We start from the raw sequence: 18,621 nt of genomic DNA on the forward strand, positions 1-18,621 counted from the left end.
TTAATCGTAGCTTTGAAATAAATAATCCATGATACCTTTTTCAGCATATTATATAAAAGACCTGATACATGACATGCATGAAAGCCATTTCGCAACCACAAATTTAATTTAATTTCACTTTTAAAACTCATAATCCTCATCAGTCTAATATCTGAAGTTCATTAATCATACAACTGACAATGGAGCACTATACCTGGCTATGTATTTAGAAAAAACATTCTAGTAATGTTCCTTAACCAATTCAAATCTTTGCAATCTTACTTTCGAATGTACGTGTGTGTTGAGAATGTAAATGGTTTAAGTCACTCTTGTGTCTAACGTTTAAAATTTTCGATGATATACGTAGTTGATGACTAGCTTATAAGGTAAATAGATATCCCGAATTTGAAAACCTTACTGTCTGCTTGATGATTAAAATATTTGCATGTGTTTAGTCTATCAATAGAATAGATCCGGCTATACCTGTAGGGGCGTGTTGAAGGGAAAGAAAATCGAAGGGCTGAAGGGTAGGTTAAGTGATGCGAGTTGCAGCACTAGGGGAGTATAATACTCTTTGAAACTCTCTCGATGCATTTGCTTTTCCTATTGTCTAGTTTCCATATAATTGGCATCTTTATGATTAATGGAGACTTTATTTTGCCGTTAAAAAAAGAGAGAGAGAGAGAATTTGAAAGGTGCTTTAATTTCGTAGTTGTAATATTGTTTGCCGAAAGAGAAAATCTTTTTCACAGAGGAGTCATGAATAAGGTTTTTGCAGCACCCACTAATCCTTTGACACATCAGCCAAATTGTTGTCCTTTAACTACCGTTCAAAATTCAATTTTTGTAATTTATTTCTTTATTTGGAATCCTGTAGAGAAGAAATTTGATTATGATAGCTCTAGAAACAAAAAAATAATTATGACCCATTAGGATAAAATGATCAGAAAAATAAGATCTTCGCACCGATTCAAACGAATTGAAAACTGGAGTACTTAAATATTTAATTCGTTTGAACTAACGTGAATATCTTATTTTTCTGATCATTCTATCCTAAGGGGTTATAATTAATTTTTGTCTACAGAGCTATCATTTTATCCAGGACTCTTGCATCTTACTATGAGGTCAAGAGTTCGAGTCTTTTCACCTGTATGTGAGTGTTCTTACCTTAGATGGCTTTTTCTTTTTTTCTTTTTTTCTTTGTTTCTACCCTATAATAGGGCTTATTTCTTGTATTGGTTGAATTATTAGGCTTTGTTGTCTCATGAACTCTTACAATTGATGTAGTGTTTCGAGTTTGTACTATGTACTTTATATCTTATGTAAAATGATATCTTCTATTGATTGAAAAAAAAAGGGCAACAATATATTTGGCTGTATCAAAGGATTAGTGGGTGTTGCAAAAACCTTGTTTGAAGTATCGATACCCATGATATTTACAAATAAATATATGTACCCCCAGGGTACCATGAGTATTGTCTACACGGTACTATCGACAAATAAATGGCGAGAAATTTTTCAGTACCGAGCGGGCACGGGCCACGTAGTGACGAGCACGCATCTCGATCGTTCAAACGTGTTTTGGAGGGTTCAGATCTGTTTGGACTTGAGGGGGTATTTTGATAATTTTACACTCAAAATTTACCCAAACAGATCTGGGCCGTCCAAAACACGTTTGGACGGCCGAGATGGTGCTCGGCACCACGTGGCCGGTGCCCACCCGGCACTGAAAAACTTCTCATAAATGGCTACTACACATACTGTATATGTTTGGTTCAGTTTTAAGCAAGTGAATGCAAGTGAACACCAAATTCCTTTGACAGCTTGTGTTTTGGAAGGTTCCAACAGCAATTGATAGTAACACAATAATTCTAGGTACTCAAATTTTTTCAATCTCCCAATGAATTATCTCAAGAATAGAAAATTTTCACTACAAGAGTTATTTGTAACTCCTTTCACGTGGGGTGAGATCTACACATACATGAGACTCATCCCACGTGAGAAAGCGTTATAAATAACTGTTGTATCCAAAGAAAATTCAAGTACCCCGAGACACGTGCGGACAAAAAAAAAAAGAAAAAGGAGCAAGATCTCTAACTATAATTAATTTCAATGCAACCAATTAAAAACCACATATTTTTCTTCCTAATAAGGGGCAGTAACTAAATTTGGTGGACAAGGAACACAATAACTTCATTTCCAAAACACATATTTGGTTCGAGGGGGAGAACCTACTTTATGTAAAACGCAAGAAACCAGTGGGAATTAGACCCTGATCAGGTTTTTATTCCTTCTTAATTAGAAATCTTGATTTTGAAGGGTTTTTCTATTCACCTAACCAAAGAAAAATGACATTGCAGCCATATTGGTGACCCCATACCATCACCTATATAAGGTTGCGTTGGCCAGTCTATAGCAGAGTGTAACTAGCTACGAGCCTACGAGACATCAGAGCTGACAGAATAGTACAAAACACATTCCACACAGAGAGAGAGAGAGAGAGAGAGAGAGAGAGAGAGAGAGAGAGAGAGAGAGAGAGAGAGAGAGAGATGGAGTCTTGGATTCGAGTTGTGATATTAGTTGCATGTTTGTTTCCAGCATTGGTTGAGTGCAGGGTTCGGCACTTCAAGTTCAATGTAAGTACTCCCATCAGTTTTGATAGCTTTGTTCTTGTATTGTATGATAGAGCTTGTTCTTGTGTTAAATTTAAGAAGTTCTGTAGACAAGTTTTGTGCCTGAGGATAATTGTCAAGTAAGCAAGATGGCCAGGTAGTTAAAACACTCCCTTACAATGTCGCAGCGTCTCGTGTGTCGTTTGCATGCAAGGGGAGTATTAAATAGTGGTACGAGAAGTGTGACAGTAACGATAAAGTGGTAGTAGCAGTATTGATTGATATGCAGCAGGAAACAGGTGTGGTGGTCGTAAACTTTTTAAAATTATTTTTTGGCACTGGAAAACTTGTCATAGCATTAGAGTATCGGCTATGAGTGGGTGAAAAATCCTATGCGAAGCGGTACGTATCAAAAATTGATCGTGCAATTTCTTGGGATCACCAGTATAATAGAGCATAACACTATAACGGATCGGAGGGCCGAAAAGCTGATATGTTGAGTTCAACTTATCGAATTGCAAATTTCTTTCTCCAAATCCACATTAGCCTAAGTATTTTGTATCTGGAAAAAGTATACTCCTAGGTGGACGGACCTTCGAATAGTAGTTCAGAACGTGCAAGTGAGCTAGGCGTCTTAGCCAGTTAAAAAGTCTTTGGGCCGAAAGAACTAAAAATTTATCCGACCGTTAACTTCATTGATCCCAGATGATCAAAAACACATAAACTCGGTTATCGAAAGCACATCACGAACACTAATCTCTCCTTCTCACAACATTAAATTCAGATGTTTTGGTGGGTAACCTGTGCAGGTGGTGATGAGGAACAAAAGTCGGTTGTGCTCGACAAAGTCCATTGTCACTGTCAATGGCCGGTTTCCGGGGCCGACTCTCTACGCCAGAGAAGGTGATACAGTTCTTGTCAAGGTCGTTAACCACGTCAAATACAACGTCTCTATCCATTGGTAAGATATCTCCAAAATCACCCTATCATGTCCCCACTTAATTACCAAAATACCAACCTACCAAATAACATAACCAACCTACCAAATAACATAATTCAGGACAATATGGTCATTTTGCATTTCATTATCCACTTCTGCAACTGTCTGGTGCGTGATTCACTCTCTTCGTCCATGGGTGTTTGTTGCGGCAAAACTATATATATATATATTTTTTGTAATGAAGAGTGTCTCGATAAACCAGACTAATCTATTAGTGAATATATAATGAAAACATAAGTGAAAATTATCAAGAGCTTCGTCCAGACAAATAACGATGCCACTATGAAGATGCATGGTTAATAGGAACAGTTATATATCTCTATGTTAATGTTGCTAGCGAAAATTCATATTTTATCTTGTATAGGCATGGTATCCGACAACTCCGAACTGGATGGGCCGACGGACCAGCATACATCACGCAATGCCCGATCCAGCCAAGTCAAAGCTATGTGTACAACTTCACCATTACGGGCCAACGAGGCACACTCCTTTGGCACGCGCACATCCTGTGGCTGAGGGCGACGGTCCACGGTGCCTTAGTCGTACTGCCGAAGCGGGGCGTACCGTACCCGTTTCCCAAGCCCCAAAGTGAAGTGGTCGTCATATTAGGTGAGCTCAAAACAGCTAATGATTCGAATCCTGCTTCTAGTTGTTGGAGTAAAATCATTTGTAACTCAAATTTGAAGTGACTTTTGATGATTGAAATATTGCAGCCGAATGGTGGAAATCGGACACTGAGGCTGTGATCAACGAAGCACTGAAATCGGGTTTGGCCCCGAATGTATCGGATGCTCATACCATTAACGGACATCCAGGACCCGTATCGGCCTGCCCCTCACAAGGTACTTACAATGAAAAAAGAGCGCTTTTTTCATCGATTTGAAAAAAGCGCGCTTTTTTGCGCCTGGTCACTTTTCTAGCCTTGTCGTTTTTTTTTTTGCACTTTTTACCCGCCTTTTTCAAATCGCCTCGCCTGGGGTCAGCAAGGCGCTGGGGCTGCGTCTCGCCTCGCCTTGCACCTAGGCACGCCTTTGACAACTATGATCATGACCTTCATAGTTTGACCCTAACAATTTCAAACAAATAACTAATGTAACACTTATTTTGGGACTCTCTTTCATATGCAGCCGGGTTCACACTGAGTGTACAAAGCGGCAAAACCTACATGCTGCGCCTAATCAACGCTGCCCTCAATGAAGAGCTCTTCTTCAAAATCGCGGGACACAAGCTCACCGTCGTGGAAGTCGACGCCACCTACGTAAAGCCCTTCAAGATCGATACCATCGTCATCGCCCCCGGCCAAACCACCAATGTCATCGTATCGGCCGACCAGAACTCCGGGAAGTACGCGTTGTCGGCCTCCCCCTTCATGGACGCTCCGATCGCCGTCGACAACGTTACCGCTACCGCCACCCTCCACTACTCGGGCACCCTTTCCAATACCCCCACCACCTTCGCCACCCCGCCTCCCAAGAACGCCACCGCAATCGCCAACAACTTCCTCGACTCCTTAAAAAGTTTGAATTCCAAGAAATACCCGGCCCAAGTCCCGATAAAGGTTGATCACTCCCTTTTCTTCACTGTCGGGCTCGGGATTAACCCGTGCCCGAGTTGTATAGCGGGCAATGGGAGCCGTGTTGTGGCTAGTGTTAACAATGTCACGTTCGTCATGCCCACCACTGCTCTGCTTCAAGCACATTTTTTCAAGATCAAGGGAGTTTTCACCACCGATTTTCCCGGTAATCCGCCGAATACTTTCAACTACACGGGCGCTGGGCCAACCAATTTATCGACGAAAAATGGGACGAAGGTTTATCGACTGCCATATAACGCTACGGTCCAAGTTGTTCTGCAAGATACCGGCATTATAGCCCCGGAAAACCACCCTGTCCATTTGCACGGGTTTAATTTCTACGTGGTTGGGAAGGGTTTAGGGAATTATAACGCGAAAAAGGATCCGAAAAAATTCAACCTTGTCGATCCGGTCGAGAGGAACACAATTGGAGTACCGTCCGGTGGATGGGTAGCTTTCAGATTCCGCGCAGATAATCCAGGTACTAAACTAACCAGAGATCCTTTTTGTCTTTGTTTAATTTCTTCGCAAGAAACTTTCCCTTCTCCGAAAAAAATAACCATTTCTTTTGTTAAATACGCAGGAGTTTGGTTTATGCATTGCCACTTAGAAGTGCACACAACGTGGGGGCTGAAGATGGCATTTTTGGTGGACAATGGAAAGGGCCCTAAGGAGTCTGTTCTGCCACCTCCAAAAGATCTTCCAAAATGTTAGCACTGGCTATTTATATATACAGAGAGTGATTTGAAGGATCAAAGGGGAAGAGAGAGAGAAAAAGAAAACATTCATCAAAGTAGATCAACAGGTTTGCTAACAGAAAAAGGATGAAAACACAGGAAGAAGGCTAATAAAAACCGGGCGGAGAAATCGGGTTGTTTCCCTAGCAAAAGAGAATAATTTGTTCAAGTTTGTTTCAATGATTTTGAGAGCAGTTTAGCGATTGTAGCGATTGTTCTTGATTATAGTAACAAAAATATTTGTGGTGATTGTACCAACTTGTTGTAAAATATGTATTGTAATTAAAATCTGAAGCCTGTCTCATTGTTGTTATACATAATACATATTTAATAAGTAAATGCGTAATACTCAATCTTGCAGCTGAAAATGCAGAGTACGATGGAAGGGGGAGGGAAACACGGGAGAAGAGAGGGGGGACACATTGCGGCCAAGTTTTCTATCCCGAAATTTATGTACGCTGTTGTTTCGGTTCATTTTCAATCACGGAATCGTAGGAAAGTCTTTTAAAACATGACAATCTCAATCCTGCGGCTGAAAATGCACACGAACGTGACCCGGCTCCCGAAAAACATTTTCTTCCTCCTACTCTGTCTTCTTTACAGGCGTTTGAAAGAGTTGTGAAATGCTAGTTTAAGCCCAAGCTCACATTTTTTGCAACTTGGGCCAAGATTTTCTTCTTCTTTATTGGGTCAAGGGCCCAAGCTAACTGGATGCTGTAAAAAAAAAAGTAGGGAAAGCCCTGTTTGGTGGAAAGATTTAAATATCAAAATAGCCCAACAAACTTTAGGGGCCGACTATTTGCAACCCTTTATTTTCTCTATTAGCCTACTTCCTTTATTTATTCCATATAACCCTGTAATTTCCCTTATTTACTCTATATAACCCATTAATTTCTCCAAATCTTCCTATTATACCTCTCTCCTTCCAAAACACCAAATCTCTATAGCCACCACCACCAAAGCTACGAACACCGCCCCACCATCGCCACTCCCTCCCCTCATCTCTTCAAGGTTACTCTCTCTCTCTCTCTCTCTCTCTCTCTCTCAAAACGAAACCCACTTGGGAGCCGATCGAGCACTGTGTTTTTTTCGATGCAGAATTTTAAATTTTTTGAACTAGATTTTCGGCGTTTCAGGTCCGAAAAAATGTAATATTATCGACATTTGAATACCGTAATATTTAAATAATTTCAATAGTTAGTTACCGAAATGTTTATATATTTTCGGCAGTCAATTATCGATATATACATATATATATATCAGAAATCTTCAAGTAAGGACCTTAAAATAAGGACCTTATATGTGGACCTCCCATTTCTCGCCTTTCCCGATCTGATATCGATGATCCGAGCCGCTCAATGTGATCAGAACGTGATTTTAAGGGTACCCGCGAGAAATTGGCAAAAAAAATGACCGGAAAGGGCTTGATTTGAGCAGTTTTTATTTGAACCGTTAGATAAAAAATAAACAAAAACTGCTCGGATGAAGCCCTTCCCGGTCTTTTTTTTTGCTGATTTCTCATGGGTACCCTAAAAATCACGTTCTGAACACATTGAGCGGCTTGGATCATCAAAATTTGATCAGAAAATGGAGGTCTGCATTTTATTAAAATAAGGCAGTCCTTATAAGAAGGGGACTCATATATATATATATATATATATATATATATATATATATATATATATATATATATATATATATATATATATATATATATAGGACTTTTCTAATCTTCAGTAATATAATATTGTCAAATAAATTTTCGGTAACCTAATACCGAAGTATATACCAGAATTCGGCAGTTAATTACCAAATTATATATGTATTTTCAATAGTTAGTTACCGATATATATATATATATATATATATATATATATATATATATATATATGTTTTATACAGTTAGTTACCGAAATTGTTTTCAAAATGGTCGCAGTGTGGTGATTCAATGGCAACTGTACTGAGAGAGAGAGGAGTGGCAGTGGTGCGGCGGTGTTCTTGATCGAGTGGTGGTGGCTATGGCGAGCTATGGAGATGGAGGAGGCGTGAACTGATTGAGGGAAGAGAGGAAGAAGATGATGATGGGTTGTGTCTAAAAAGTTAGAAGGGCAAGTAGGACATTTTGTATTGGAGGCTCATGTTGTAATTATTTAGAAAATTTTAATGGGCTAATAGAGAAAATAATGGATTGCGAATAGTCGCCCCCAAACTTTATAGTACTACGTTTCTATAGTAGTTCTCTAATCTAACTTCAAATAATTCCAATCTTTGTGCCACAACTTTCTTACCTCTAGGCTCTAAGTAAACTTCTTCTGTTATTTTCCATTTTTTTCCTTCCAAATAACTATAAGCTATATAAGAAAACTAGCCATTTTAACCCACGAGTTGGACTAGTTACCAAGGTCTAATCTCTCATCAAGGTCTAATCTCTCTTTAAGTCTCAGGTTCGAAACGTCCTAGGTGTTATCAATTTTTACGGGGCCATTCGATGCGGAGTTTTGTTTCGACTTTAATTGGGTCCTCCGGTAGAGCACGATGGAATTGATCCCTTAGAAATCGGTTGACCTGTGCGCAAACTGATCGAGACCCTTTTTGCATCTCTGTAAAAAATTTGATCCGTCGGATATCGGTAAATGCTCGATTAATTTTACGCCGGATATGCTTATAAGAAATTGGGTATAGAATCGATCAAATCTTTACCGATATCCGACGAAATAGGACTTTTTTTTTTTTAGCTTAGTGAAAACACCCCGAATAATTACGCCCAGTTTTGGGTGGGGTCATTAACGAAAATTTTCAAACTAAATTTAATGCTTTTGGTATAGTTGTACCTCTGCCCACATGATGAGTGATGCACTCAACCATACGATGAGCTTTTAAAAAAGAAACAAGAGGAATCTTTCCGTTTAGGGAAAGCCACACTTTATTGAGATAATCATTTACATTCCCAAAACAAACCATAGCCTAGGGTCAGACTTCGAGACATTAAATTAATTAATTCACATTTCCTAAGGTGGGGAAAATTATTCGACCATTATAGAATTAGATTTATATGAATCCAATCTAATAGAGGTTGAGTGAAAATACTATTTTTCTCCCTTTCGTTGTCCGTCTTTCGTAATTCAGAATTTTAAATCTGTCTGAGTCCAAATTTAACCGTCCATGAAAGCATGAAGGTTTTTAATTTGCAAAATGTATATACATATTCCTTGCAAAAAAAAAATCTTATGATAGCTAGCTTGTGGAGACAAAAAGGGTATGTAATATTAAAAATTCTAATGACTTTTTCATTGGAGTTTGGATTCATTATACAATAGTACTCCTATGTTTTCTTAAAAAGTTAAAATTTTTAAAAGGAATATCATATCTGGACAGAAAGAGCTGATCGACAAGTGTTATAACTTATACGTGCCGATAGAAACTCTCCCTAGCCTCTACACACGCATATACGCACACCGTATTTAAAAAATTGACCCATCTAGTATATTAACCAATGAAAAATAAAGTTTGAACCAATATAAAATAATTAGAAGGTCGACGTGTCAAATTTGGACTGGTTGAAAGCTATAAGTTCGGCAATGGAAATAATTTTTTTGTGTGTCCAAACCAATCCTTGGCTCCACATGACCCCATTATTGTAACTTGTGCTGCATTATGTTAAGTGCAACTGTTCAGTTGAAATATTTAAAAAGAAATATTTTTTTTTGGGTTCATGTGGAGTGACAATGAAGGGAACAAGAAAACAAGGGGGAAATATTAATTTGTTTAATTTTGTTTTTAAAAAAAGAAGCTTTTTGTGGGGAAAGACAGAGTAAACAACCAACCACTGCAATAGGTTGGAGGTGGAGCCAACTACTATTCAGTATAATTTATCAATACTTTCAACCAATGAAAGCAACCTTTCCATTTCTTTTTCATTGAATATCACAAAACAAATTAAAACCAAAAGAAAAAAGGGAATTGATATTCACACTCATTTTTTTTTTGTTATCCATACTTCTTTTTTTGTCTTTTAGCAAAAAAAATAAAAAATACATACACCTAAAAAACAAAAAAGAGAGTGTGAATATCAATTCCAAAAAAAAAAAGGAATTGAAGAAAATTAGGACAAAGATCACCAACTTCAAAGGCCATTTACCTCTCACATGTATTTTCTTTTCTAATTCTCTAAGCTAAAAGGTTAGAGGAGGGACGATAGACGTAACTCTTTTTTTTGGGCGTGATCACAGAGAACTCCAAATCCGTGACGAATAGTTGTCAGAAAGGATCAGTCACCTTTAGGATAGGGCAGAGCTAACAAGTGACATTAGACCTTCATTTGATTTTTCAATAAGGAGTACCCTATTTTACACACAATATTTGCTATTTTGACCCCACAATGGAGCTCCTAGCTATATCTGTCATAAATTAATATTGTTTAAGTTTTTGGCCTCATACATCGAAAATATTTCTGGCTCTACCCTTGCCTATAGGTTTTACCTTCCACCAAAACGCGAGCAGAACAAAACGTCTCCGAGGACCGGGGAATGGGGCCTGCTCCGATCTTACTCCGATTGATCGGAAACGTTCACTTTGTAGAGCTCGTCAAGTTTAACAAGTACGCAAAAAACTAGCTTTAACTGCTTTTCTAAGTCTTCTTACTAGCAATGTGGCATACTCATATGCATTTATTCCCAATGAGCTCCATCTATACCTTGCATGCTGCATGTATCAAAGCTATGGTAATTAGGCATTAGTTTATTGTCTTGTTAACCTAATCCTCAGGTGTAATCTAGGTTTTCAGTTAATGACGACATTGATATATACCCTGAAGGCCTTCTTAATTTAATCCTAGTACAATATTGATGGGGTCTCGATCATTTTTAAGAATTAAAACGCATGCAAACCCTAGTTAACTTCCACTGACCTCGGAGCTTAATTTATACCGCAACTTGGAACTACCTCAAATTAATATACTTTTCATCATCGTGGCCAAAAAAAAAAAAAAAACATGGCCAAAGATTTAAACCAATGGGCCGGGTTGGTTAAGTGGTTGAAACTCAAGACTTAGTTGGACAAGGCCGAGGATTGAGTTCCTATAACCCCTTATTGGTGCTAACTGCTAAACATACTCCTAGCACCATCCACACGTGGTGGAACTTTTATCTTCGGTTCTGATATGTGCAGTGGAGTCCCCTAGAGATAATGGTTTGGTGTGATGAGACAATACTCTTTGACAAAGGTGATGGGGTTGATACGTCAATACCTGAACTTCTATTTTTAGTACCAAAAAAAATAATCATGGCCAATAAATAAGGGGAAAATTTAAAGACTACCCATTATCCAAACAAACAAAACAACTCCATTGCAAGTGGTGATCAGTTTAATTAATTAAATAAATAAATTCTAATGCGCTGCTTAGTTTGGAAAAATGAGTTGAAAATGAACAGAATGGTCATTCATTAGCTTTCAATGCACAGTATTCATTCACCTAAATTAACGAATGGGGATTAATTCCACTTGAAATATGAATCATGTTATTTTTATTTAAGAAAATGAAACAAGGGTCTTCTAGAGGAATGACAATTCCATTAGTTCCAACTTCATTTCCTAAACTTCCTCCGGTCACATCCACAAATAGATCGATAGTCTCAAACATGCAGCAGTTATTTTTGCGGCTTTTTATATTGTTTTTTTTCTTCTTATATTTTGTTCAAACCTTTTGGGTCTTTTGTTGTATTTGTTGTTTTTTATGCCTATGGGTTGTGAAATTTGTAAATGATTTTATCATGTAAGTTGCATTTTCTATTATAAAAAAAAAAAAAAAAACTCCATTCCCAGACCTAAGGACTGAAAGGGCATTTCATCATAGCATTCAGTCACATGTCAGGATTTAAGTGGGCATAACTACCCCTTACCATTATGGACCACCTGATAATTTATGAGCAACTCCCTCATTGAATATAGAATTAATTCAGTTATGGGTGAGAAGAATGATGATAATAAAAATATAGCTAGAGGACACCTGCCTTGATTTGAGCCTGGTAAGTCAACTATATTTAAACTGTCCTTCTTCCATTGTGTTTGTACTTAGCACTGCAAAACTAAGGGTCATTAAACTAATCAATGCCCTAACCACAAGAGATTAAAAAGGCAACCAAGTCAGTGGATGATGGGATTAGTGTTAATCCCACTTTGTATTTCATTTCCCTACTTAAAATTATACAAGTAGAAAAACCTAGCTATTAGGGATGAAGGCATTGGTAGAAATAGGTGATGAAAGGGCAACTAGGTGTGGGAAAAATATTTAGATATTTGAGGGAAAAAAAAGAAATAGATTTAAAAGTCAATGCAATGTTCGCAGTGCGCGGATAACAAGGAGTCAAGGGTCACATTATTCTGCCTGAATTTTTTTAACGATTATGGAGCTCCAATAAATTTATTCTATATTTCGTTTGTTCTGTAAACGTTGAATACGCTGGTTATTGTTCGAACTTATCAAACTAGTACTCCTATGAACTTTGAAGTTTATAATGTTTGATAGGACATCACGTTTTTAATGTCAATTTATAAGTTGAATCTACTGATTATATCTTATAATTTGATTTTCTTTAGTGGTTAGGATTTTTAATTTCTTCATGAAGCAGAATATATATACTCCAGTTTTTATTGGAATTCAATTTCCATTTTGGTGGGGTTATGATGCTTGATTGTGATCAATTTATTACCACTTACCATATTTCTATCTGCTTGAGGGATGCTATGTAATTTCTAATGTTTGACAAAGCGCACTAGAACCTTTCAAACGAAGAATGAAAAAATCAACCGGCATGTCAGCATGTGGGTGTTCTTTCCTTAATATTTTTTTCATTAGATTTTCAAAAAAGGTTAGGCATTATTCTTTTTTTCTCCTCCATCTCTCTACTTTCTCTCTCTACCTTTCCCAAACCAAGTTTCCTCTACCCAAACCAAGTTTCACCAGCGGTTTCTCCTTCCCTGTCTCCTCTCCTTCCTAGCCTCCCTCGGTTTCGCTGGTTTTTGGCCGTCGACCCACCGCCGGTTCACACACTTGGTGGAATCGGTTAGGCCTAACGGCGAGGTGTGGTCACGAGGCCTTGGGGGGTGTAGATCGCGTGGTCTCAAGCCAACTCATTCCTGGGTGAGTTCGGTTCGGCCTAACGGCGTTGAAGGCCCGCGTTTTCGGCATTAGAGTGTCACAGATTTGGGTCTTCCGGTGATGGTGGGTTTCGTTCTTCGATGGCCCTGCTGCTGGCGGTTTTCGTCGGCAATGGAGTGACAGATCTGGTTTTTCCGGTGATGGTGGTTTTCATCAGGTTTTCGGCGACGTTGGCTATTTTGCGATGAAGCTCTGTTTTCTGGATCTATAGATTTGGTCTGTGCCCGTTTCGTGCGCCGAAGATTGGAGTCGGAGGTGGTTGTGTGAAGTGGTGGCTGGGGTTTTGGATTTGTTTTAATTTTTTTGCAGGTTTCTTATCATCTTTCAGAAACGATCGGAGAAGATGGCGATGTTTGATTAGTGATGGTTCCAATCCGGTGTTGGTGAGGTGGATGCGGCTCCTATGGCTGGGATCTCTTGTCGTCTTTGTGTGCCGAAGTCCGGCCGGCGGCTGTTCGGAGTTCTTAATCGGGCGTGGGGCTGTCAGCTCGTCATGTTGGATTGTTGCTGCTGCTGTTAAAGATCGTGAGGCTGGGGTTTAGGTGGGTTTGTCTGATGTGGTGGTGGTCTGTTGTTCTGCGGCCCTGATTGCTTTGGTTCTCATTTTCGTAGGCCGGATCCAGCCGTCGGCCTCTACATCTGGGAGAGGTCGGCTCGGCTTAACGGCGAGGCTATTTTCCGGTGTTTTGTACGGTGATGGTGGCTGTAATGGTTAGGGTTTCAGGACTGGTTTGGGTGGGCCGGCCCTGGTTTGGGTTGGGTTTAGGTGTGTGGGCTTTTCGTTGTTCTTTTTGGGTATGGGTCGGGCTTTAGTAATATTATCATTGTGGACCCTGTAGACTCTTGGGTGTTTCGGGCTTTTGCTCTTGTGGTGTTTATTTAACTTTTTGTTGGATTCCCTCCCCTTTTTCCCCATTTTTAATAAAATTTCATCTTTTGCCGATCAAAAAAAAAAAAAAAATTTTTTTTTTCATTCATTCTTTTGGGTTGTAAGCTTGGTTTTCTTATGAACTCTGATCACAATTAATATAGTATCCCGGATTTGCATTTTGTACTTCATATATGATGTAAATGATCTCTTCTATCAATTTAAAAAAAAACCAAGAACTTAAAGGAGGGGGCTCCCCTCAAGTTCCCCATTGGATTGGACCGCACGGGATGCAGTCTAACCAGTTTTGGGCCTCATTTTAGAGCCAGTTTGGTGATCAAACTCGTTTGCATTGTAGAAATTACTAATAACAACAAATATGTAAAAATTCGAGTTGATTGGATACCGATTGAGAACCTCACCATAGCAGATTTATTTTAAAATAAATAATTTCAAGTGAATTCGCCACACTAGATCACAACTGGAAGAACCCATTTTTTAACACATAAAATGTGTTCCGTCTAGGTATAGATCAGTATTTGATCAACTGAATTTTTAAGTATTTGTTCTTATCAATAATTTCTAAAATATGAATGAGTCCGATCATCGATTTAAGCCTAAAATAGGGTCAAAAATTATCGGACTGCATCCCGTGCAGTCCAATAGGCAACCTAAGGGAAGCTGCCTCCGAAAGAAAAAGAGTTTCTAAAGACAGTGATTTTTAACAAACGTACCAAGAGCATCTCCAACCCATCTCTAAAAGTAGAAAATAGAGAATGAATGTGACATATTGGAGGAATCTTCTATATTATAAAACAGAGCGGTTTTCCATTGAAAATGTCTATGCATACAAACAGAGCTACCTCTATAACCGTTCGATCATACTTTCTGTTAACTTTGTATACGTCGGATCGAATGCATATTTTCTAATTATAAACCTACGATCTATATCCTAATTACACGTTTCCTAATAAATCTTTAAATATATCAATTTCCTTAATTTTGTTCCCTTTTCCGAATTGGAGTAAATCAATTGACCCTATTCAATAATGTAAACGTTTTGAAACGTTTTTGAAATGTTTCTCTGTTCCCTTTTCCAATTGATTTTCCCATTTCCAATTGATTTTCCCATTTCCAATTGATTTCTACAACTCATCACCACATCTCTCTCTGGTTCAAATGCAGCACCTTTCGGAAGTTACCACAACCATTGCCACCAGCACCATCGTACACCACCGCAACCACAAACCACCGTCGTCGGCAACAACAACCACAAGTCCTTCATCGTCGGTCGTTTTCTCAATTAAGTTTTTTTCATTATAGATTTTTTTCCTCGATTTCTCTTACTTCTAAATAATTTCCTATTTGATTCCTACTAATTGTAATTTTTTGGGTGCTTTTTGTAGTAATTTGCAGAGAAGGTTTGATTCACTTAAAAATACTCCAATGTAAGTTTTGATATGATAAGTTCAACCTTTTCTCTCTTTTTTTTTTTTACCGGAAAAATTAAAAATTATTAAAAAACGGTGGAAAGGGGAAGGGGATCCAACAAAGAGTTGGAAGATACACCTCAAGGGCAAAAGCCCGGAACACGCAAAGAGTTCAACCTTTTCTTATGGGGGTTGCGTTGTTCTATTTTGAGTTGAGTTGTGTTGGTTTCATTAGAGATTTATTTTAACCATAGTATTTATTCAGAGCATTCCTCTCTCATTTACCTGTCCGTGTTTATCAACGTTGGTTCCTCCACAACCAGAGTCGTAGACCACAGCTCCGGATAAACAGTAACTACTATAGTATCTGTAACATTTTTGACTTATTCGTTGAATCTCACGTTCTCTCTATTTATCTCATTATTTGTCTAATTTTGAGTTTGTTTCATTTTCTTTTTATCTTGGAAGGCACTCTACTAATGGTGAGAAAGCTTTTTATCCGTAAGTGTTTATTGTTCAATTAAAGAGGGTTAATAACTCTTACAAAAAGGCTATATCCTTGCCCTTTTTTTTTTTTTTTCAGTAGGCAAGTTTCACGACCCTCTTTACGTTGATTTACCTTCGACAGAGTGCATAGATTTAGAAGTGGCATTATCCGTGAGGTTTATGCCCGAGTTCTCTAACTGCCTCACTCAATCCCTCTCTGCGACAACGTTATCCATGGAAAAATCACTCACACTAGATCGATCCATTTGTATACACCATACAATACCTCACTGTTATATACTCCAATTTTATTGAACTCAGATCTAAATGCAAAATATACAAGTAAAAAAGTGACTTTCTGGAGTTTTTACTACCCTTCGAGACTTTTCGTTACCTTTAACTCATACTGTTGCGCCGATTAAAAAAAATGCTAAATACACATTCTATTCTTTGTCTACCAGAAACGAATGCAATCTCTTAGTTTGATGATATTTGCTTATGTCCTGCTACTGGGGTGGTACTTAGACATAATTCTTTTGCAAGTGTGTTGGACTTTTCATGAATGAAAATAAGTTTCCATTTGATAATTAAAAAGTAAAAAATACAATCATGGATTGTGTTGAGAACTGCTAGATATGTATCTGGATTCACATTATTCTCCAAAAGGACACTGTTTCAAAAACAAAACAGGAAACGGGAAATGAGGCATTACAACCAACAACCTACATCCCAAATTTTATTTTTTGTTTCGTTTTACTACCTGTTAGTATTCCCATGACATATTTGCTTATGTTTGAAGTATTTTTACTACAACTTTTATACATTTTTAAAGGGTGTTTTGAATTGATGTGTGCCACGATTATTTATGTAGTTGATTAGATAAACTATGTTTAAAACATATTTAACTATTGGTCGGCTTGGTTGGCGAGGTGGTCGGCAACATTCATTTGATATATTAGATTTTTTTTTCAAGTACTATTATGCATTATGTAGTCGTCATGAAAGAGTTCATGTATGTTAACCCCAATACAACTTAAGATCAATGTATAGCACGGGTTGTTGTGTAGTTCGAATGGGATCTTGGCCTTCTAGAGGTTAGAGGGACAAAACTGAATAATTTGTTGAATATCAAATTCGAGCTGTGCTTTCAGGCATGAATATGCACTAGTATTTTATAATTTATTTCCATTTTTTGCACTTTATGAGAGAATCTAAGGGGGACACATCGTACTTTTTAAAGATTTTGTCTCCAAAATGAGAGTAGGGTCTTCATATTTGGAGAACAAAAGACAATTTGGAGACTCAAATATCTAAAAAGTATGATGGGTCTCTCCTAAATTCTCTGATAAAGTGTAAAAAGTGAAAATAAATTACAAAATCTTTCTCTAATATGTCACATCTATTCTCCATTTTGGACTTTTAGAGATGGGTTGGAGATGCTCTAATAAATTATCTATGACATTACCAAATTTGGTAGTGTTTTTTTTTTTTTTTGTGGTCAATTGATAACAGATGATATTATAACTCCAATCAAAGCGTACATCAAGATGAAAACTTGTCCTTAGACAAAGGACCAAGTAACCATGACAACGGAGATTCATCCCATAGACTATACTCCAAAACCAACTAAACCTTTTCTTACAGAAACAACCCAAAATAACCTAATTGGGAGAAACCCAGTTGGGAGAAAAACTCACGGCAATAAATCAGAGAGAAAACCTCCACACAATGGAGAAGAATAAGCAAATGATTCCAACCAAACAAGAAAATGAAAAAAAAAAACCTCACCATCATTCACCAACATAAATCTCCAACTCCGGCGACCCAATCATGCACAAAAGCTCTGCACCCACAGCCACACATCTGAACTGCACCACCAGAGATGAGTCACCGGGGAACAGAGAATATGATGGAGGAGGTCCGGTGGTAGAGGAACCGGGGAGGCCAAGGTGTCAGGAGGCGTGAGGGGAGGATGATGGTGGAGAGTGATGAAAGGAGAGGAAAAGAGATTCAGATCGAAGCTGACGGAGGAAAAAAAAAACCATAGGGGAGATGCCCCCCGCCGCCGCCGCCCATTTTAAGATAGAAACCCTAGGGGGAGGGGGGGGAAGAGAGAAACAAAGAGGTGCGATGGCTAGGGTTTAGAGAGAGAGAGAGAGAGAGAGAGAGAGAGAGAGTAACAATGATTCTAATAATTTGAAGTGAGAGAGAGAGTAACAATGATTCTAATAGTAATTTGAATTTATCTCTTGTTTTGCCCCTTTTTGGTAAAGAGTAACATTTATATCACTCACTGCTGTAGCTTGCTCAATTTCTGACATGAATAGATAACTGAAAGAATCAATAATTAAAGTGTGAAGAAGACTAACCACCCTTCTTGATTAAACTAGCTAAATAATGGATGCAAAGCTAGGGAGTACTGCATTTGGCTAACTTTTTGGCATCTGTGATTTTGATTGTTTCTGTTAACTTTCATTCCTAGATTTGGTATAATTCCAATTTTTACATCACATCATTTATCTTAATAGGAGGAATTGAGAAAACATAAAAGTATAAACCAAAATTGAAAATAGTTCACTAAAGATGACCAAAAAGATTGTTTGGTGATTTTCTTTCAACTTTGGTCTACATTTTTATATTTTTCATTTTTCTGATTCTTCTTATCGAGTTGAATGATGTGACGTAAAAATATTATTCAAATCTTGGACTCACTCCGTTCCTAATTGTTAGTCCCTTTTGGGAATTCTAACTTTTAAGAGTAGATGTAATAATTAAACTTT

General features: G+C 38.0%; 1 protein-coding gene across 2 annotated transcripts; it reads left to right on the forward strand.

Moving 5' to 3' along the window:
• Window positions 1-2,396: 2,396 nt before the first annotated feature.
• LOC131326932 (laccase-4) lies at window positions 2,397-6,235 on the forward strand. 2 transcript variants are annotated; one of them, XM_058359844.1, is made up of 7 exons: window positions 2,403-2,615; window positions 3,401-3,552; window positions 3,956-4,200; window positions 4,305-4,433; window positions 4,719-5,645; window positions 5,748-5,873; window positions 6,008-6,235. In XM_058359844.1, the coding sequence occupies exons 1-7, from the start codon at window positions 2,529-2,531 to the stop codon at window positions 6,010-6,012; spliced, it is 1,671 nt and encodes a 556-aa protein (XP_058215827.1). In that variant the 5' UTR covers window positions 2,403-2,528; the 3' UTR covers window positions 6,013-6,235. The 2 variants fall into 2 exon arrangements, with proteins under 2 accessions (XP_058215826.1, XP_058215827.1); XM_058359843.1 differs by having other exon boundaries at window positions 2,397-2,615; window positions 5,748-6,235.
• The last annotated feature ends 12,386 nt before the right edge of the window (window positions 6,236-18,621 follow it).

Source organism: Rhododendron vialii, chromosome 5a (genome assembly GCF_030253575.1).
Source record: "Rhododendron vialii isolate Sample 1 chromosome 5a, ASM3025357v1".
Lineage (NCBI taxonomy): Eukaryota > Viridiplantae > Streptophyta > Magnoliopsida > Ericales > Ericaceae > Rhododendron > Rhododendron vialii.

Excerpts from the sequence above, each read along its gene's own strand:
- LOC131326932 (XM_058359843.1), top strand. The coding sequence starts at position 2,529 with ATGGAGTCTTGGATTCGAGTTGTGATATTAGTTGCATGTTTGTTTCCA. Across the intron at positions 2,616-3,400 it reads TTCGGCACTTCAAGTTCAAT|GTGGTGATGAGGAACAAAAG; the intron begins GTAAGTACTCCC and ends TAACCTGTGCAG. Across the intron at positions 4,434-4,718 it reads ATCGGCCTGCCCCTCACAAG|CCGGGTTCACACTGAGTGTA; the intron begins GTACTTACAATG and ends TTTCATATGCAG.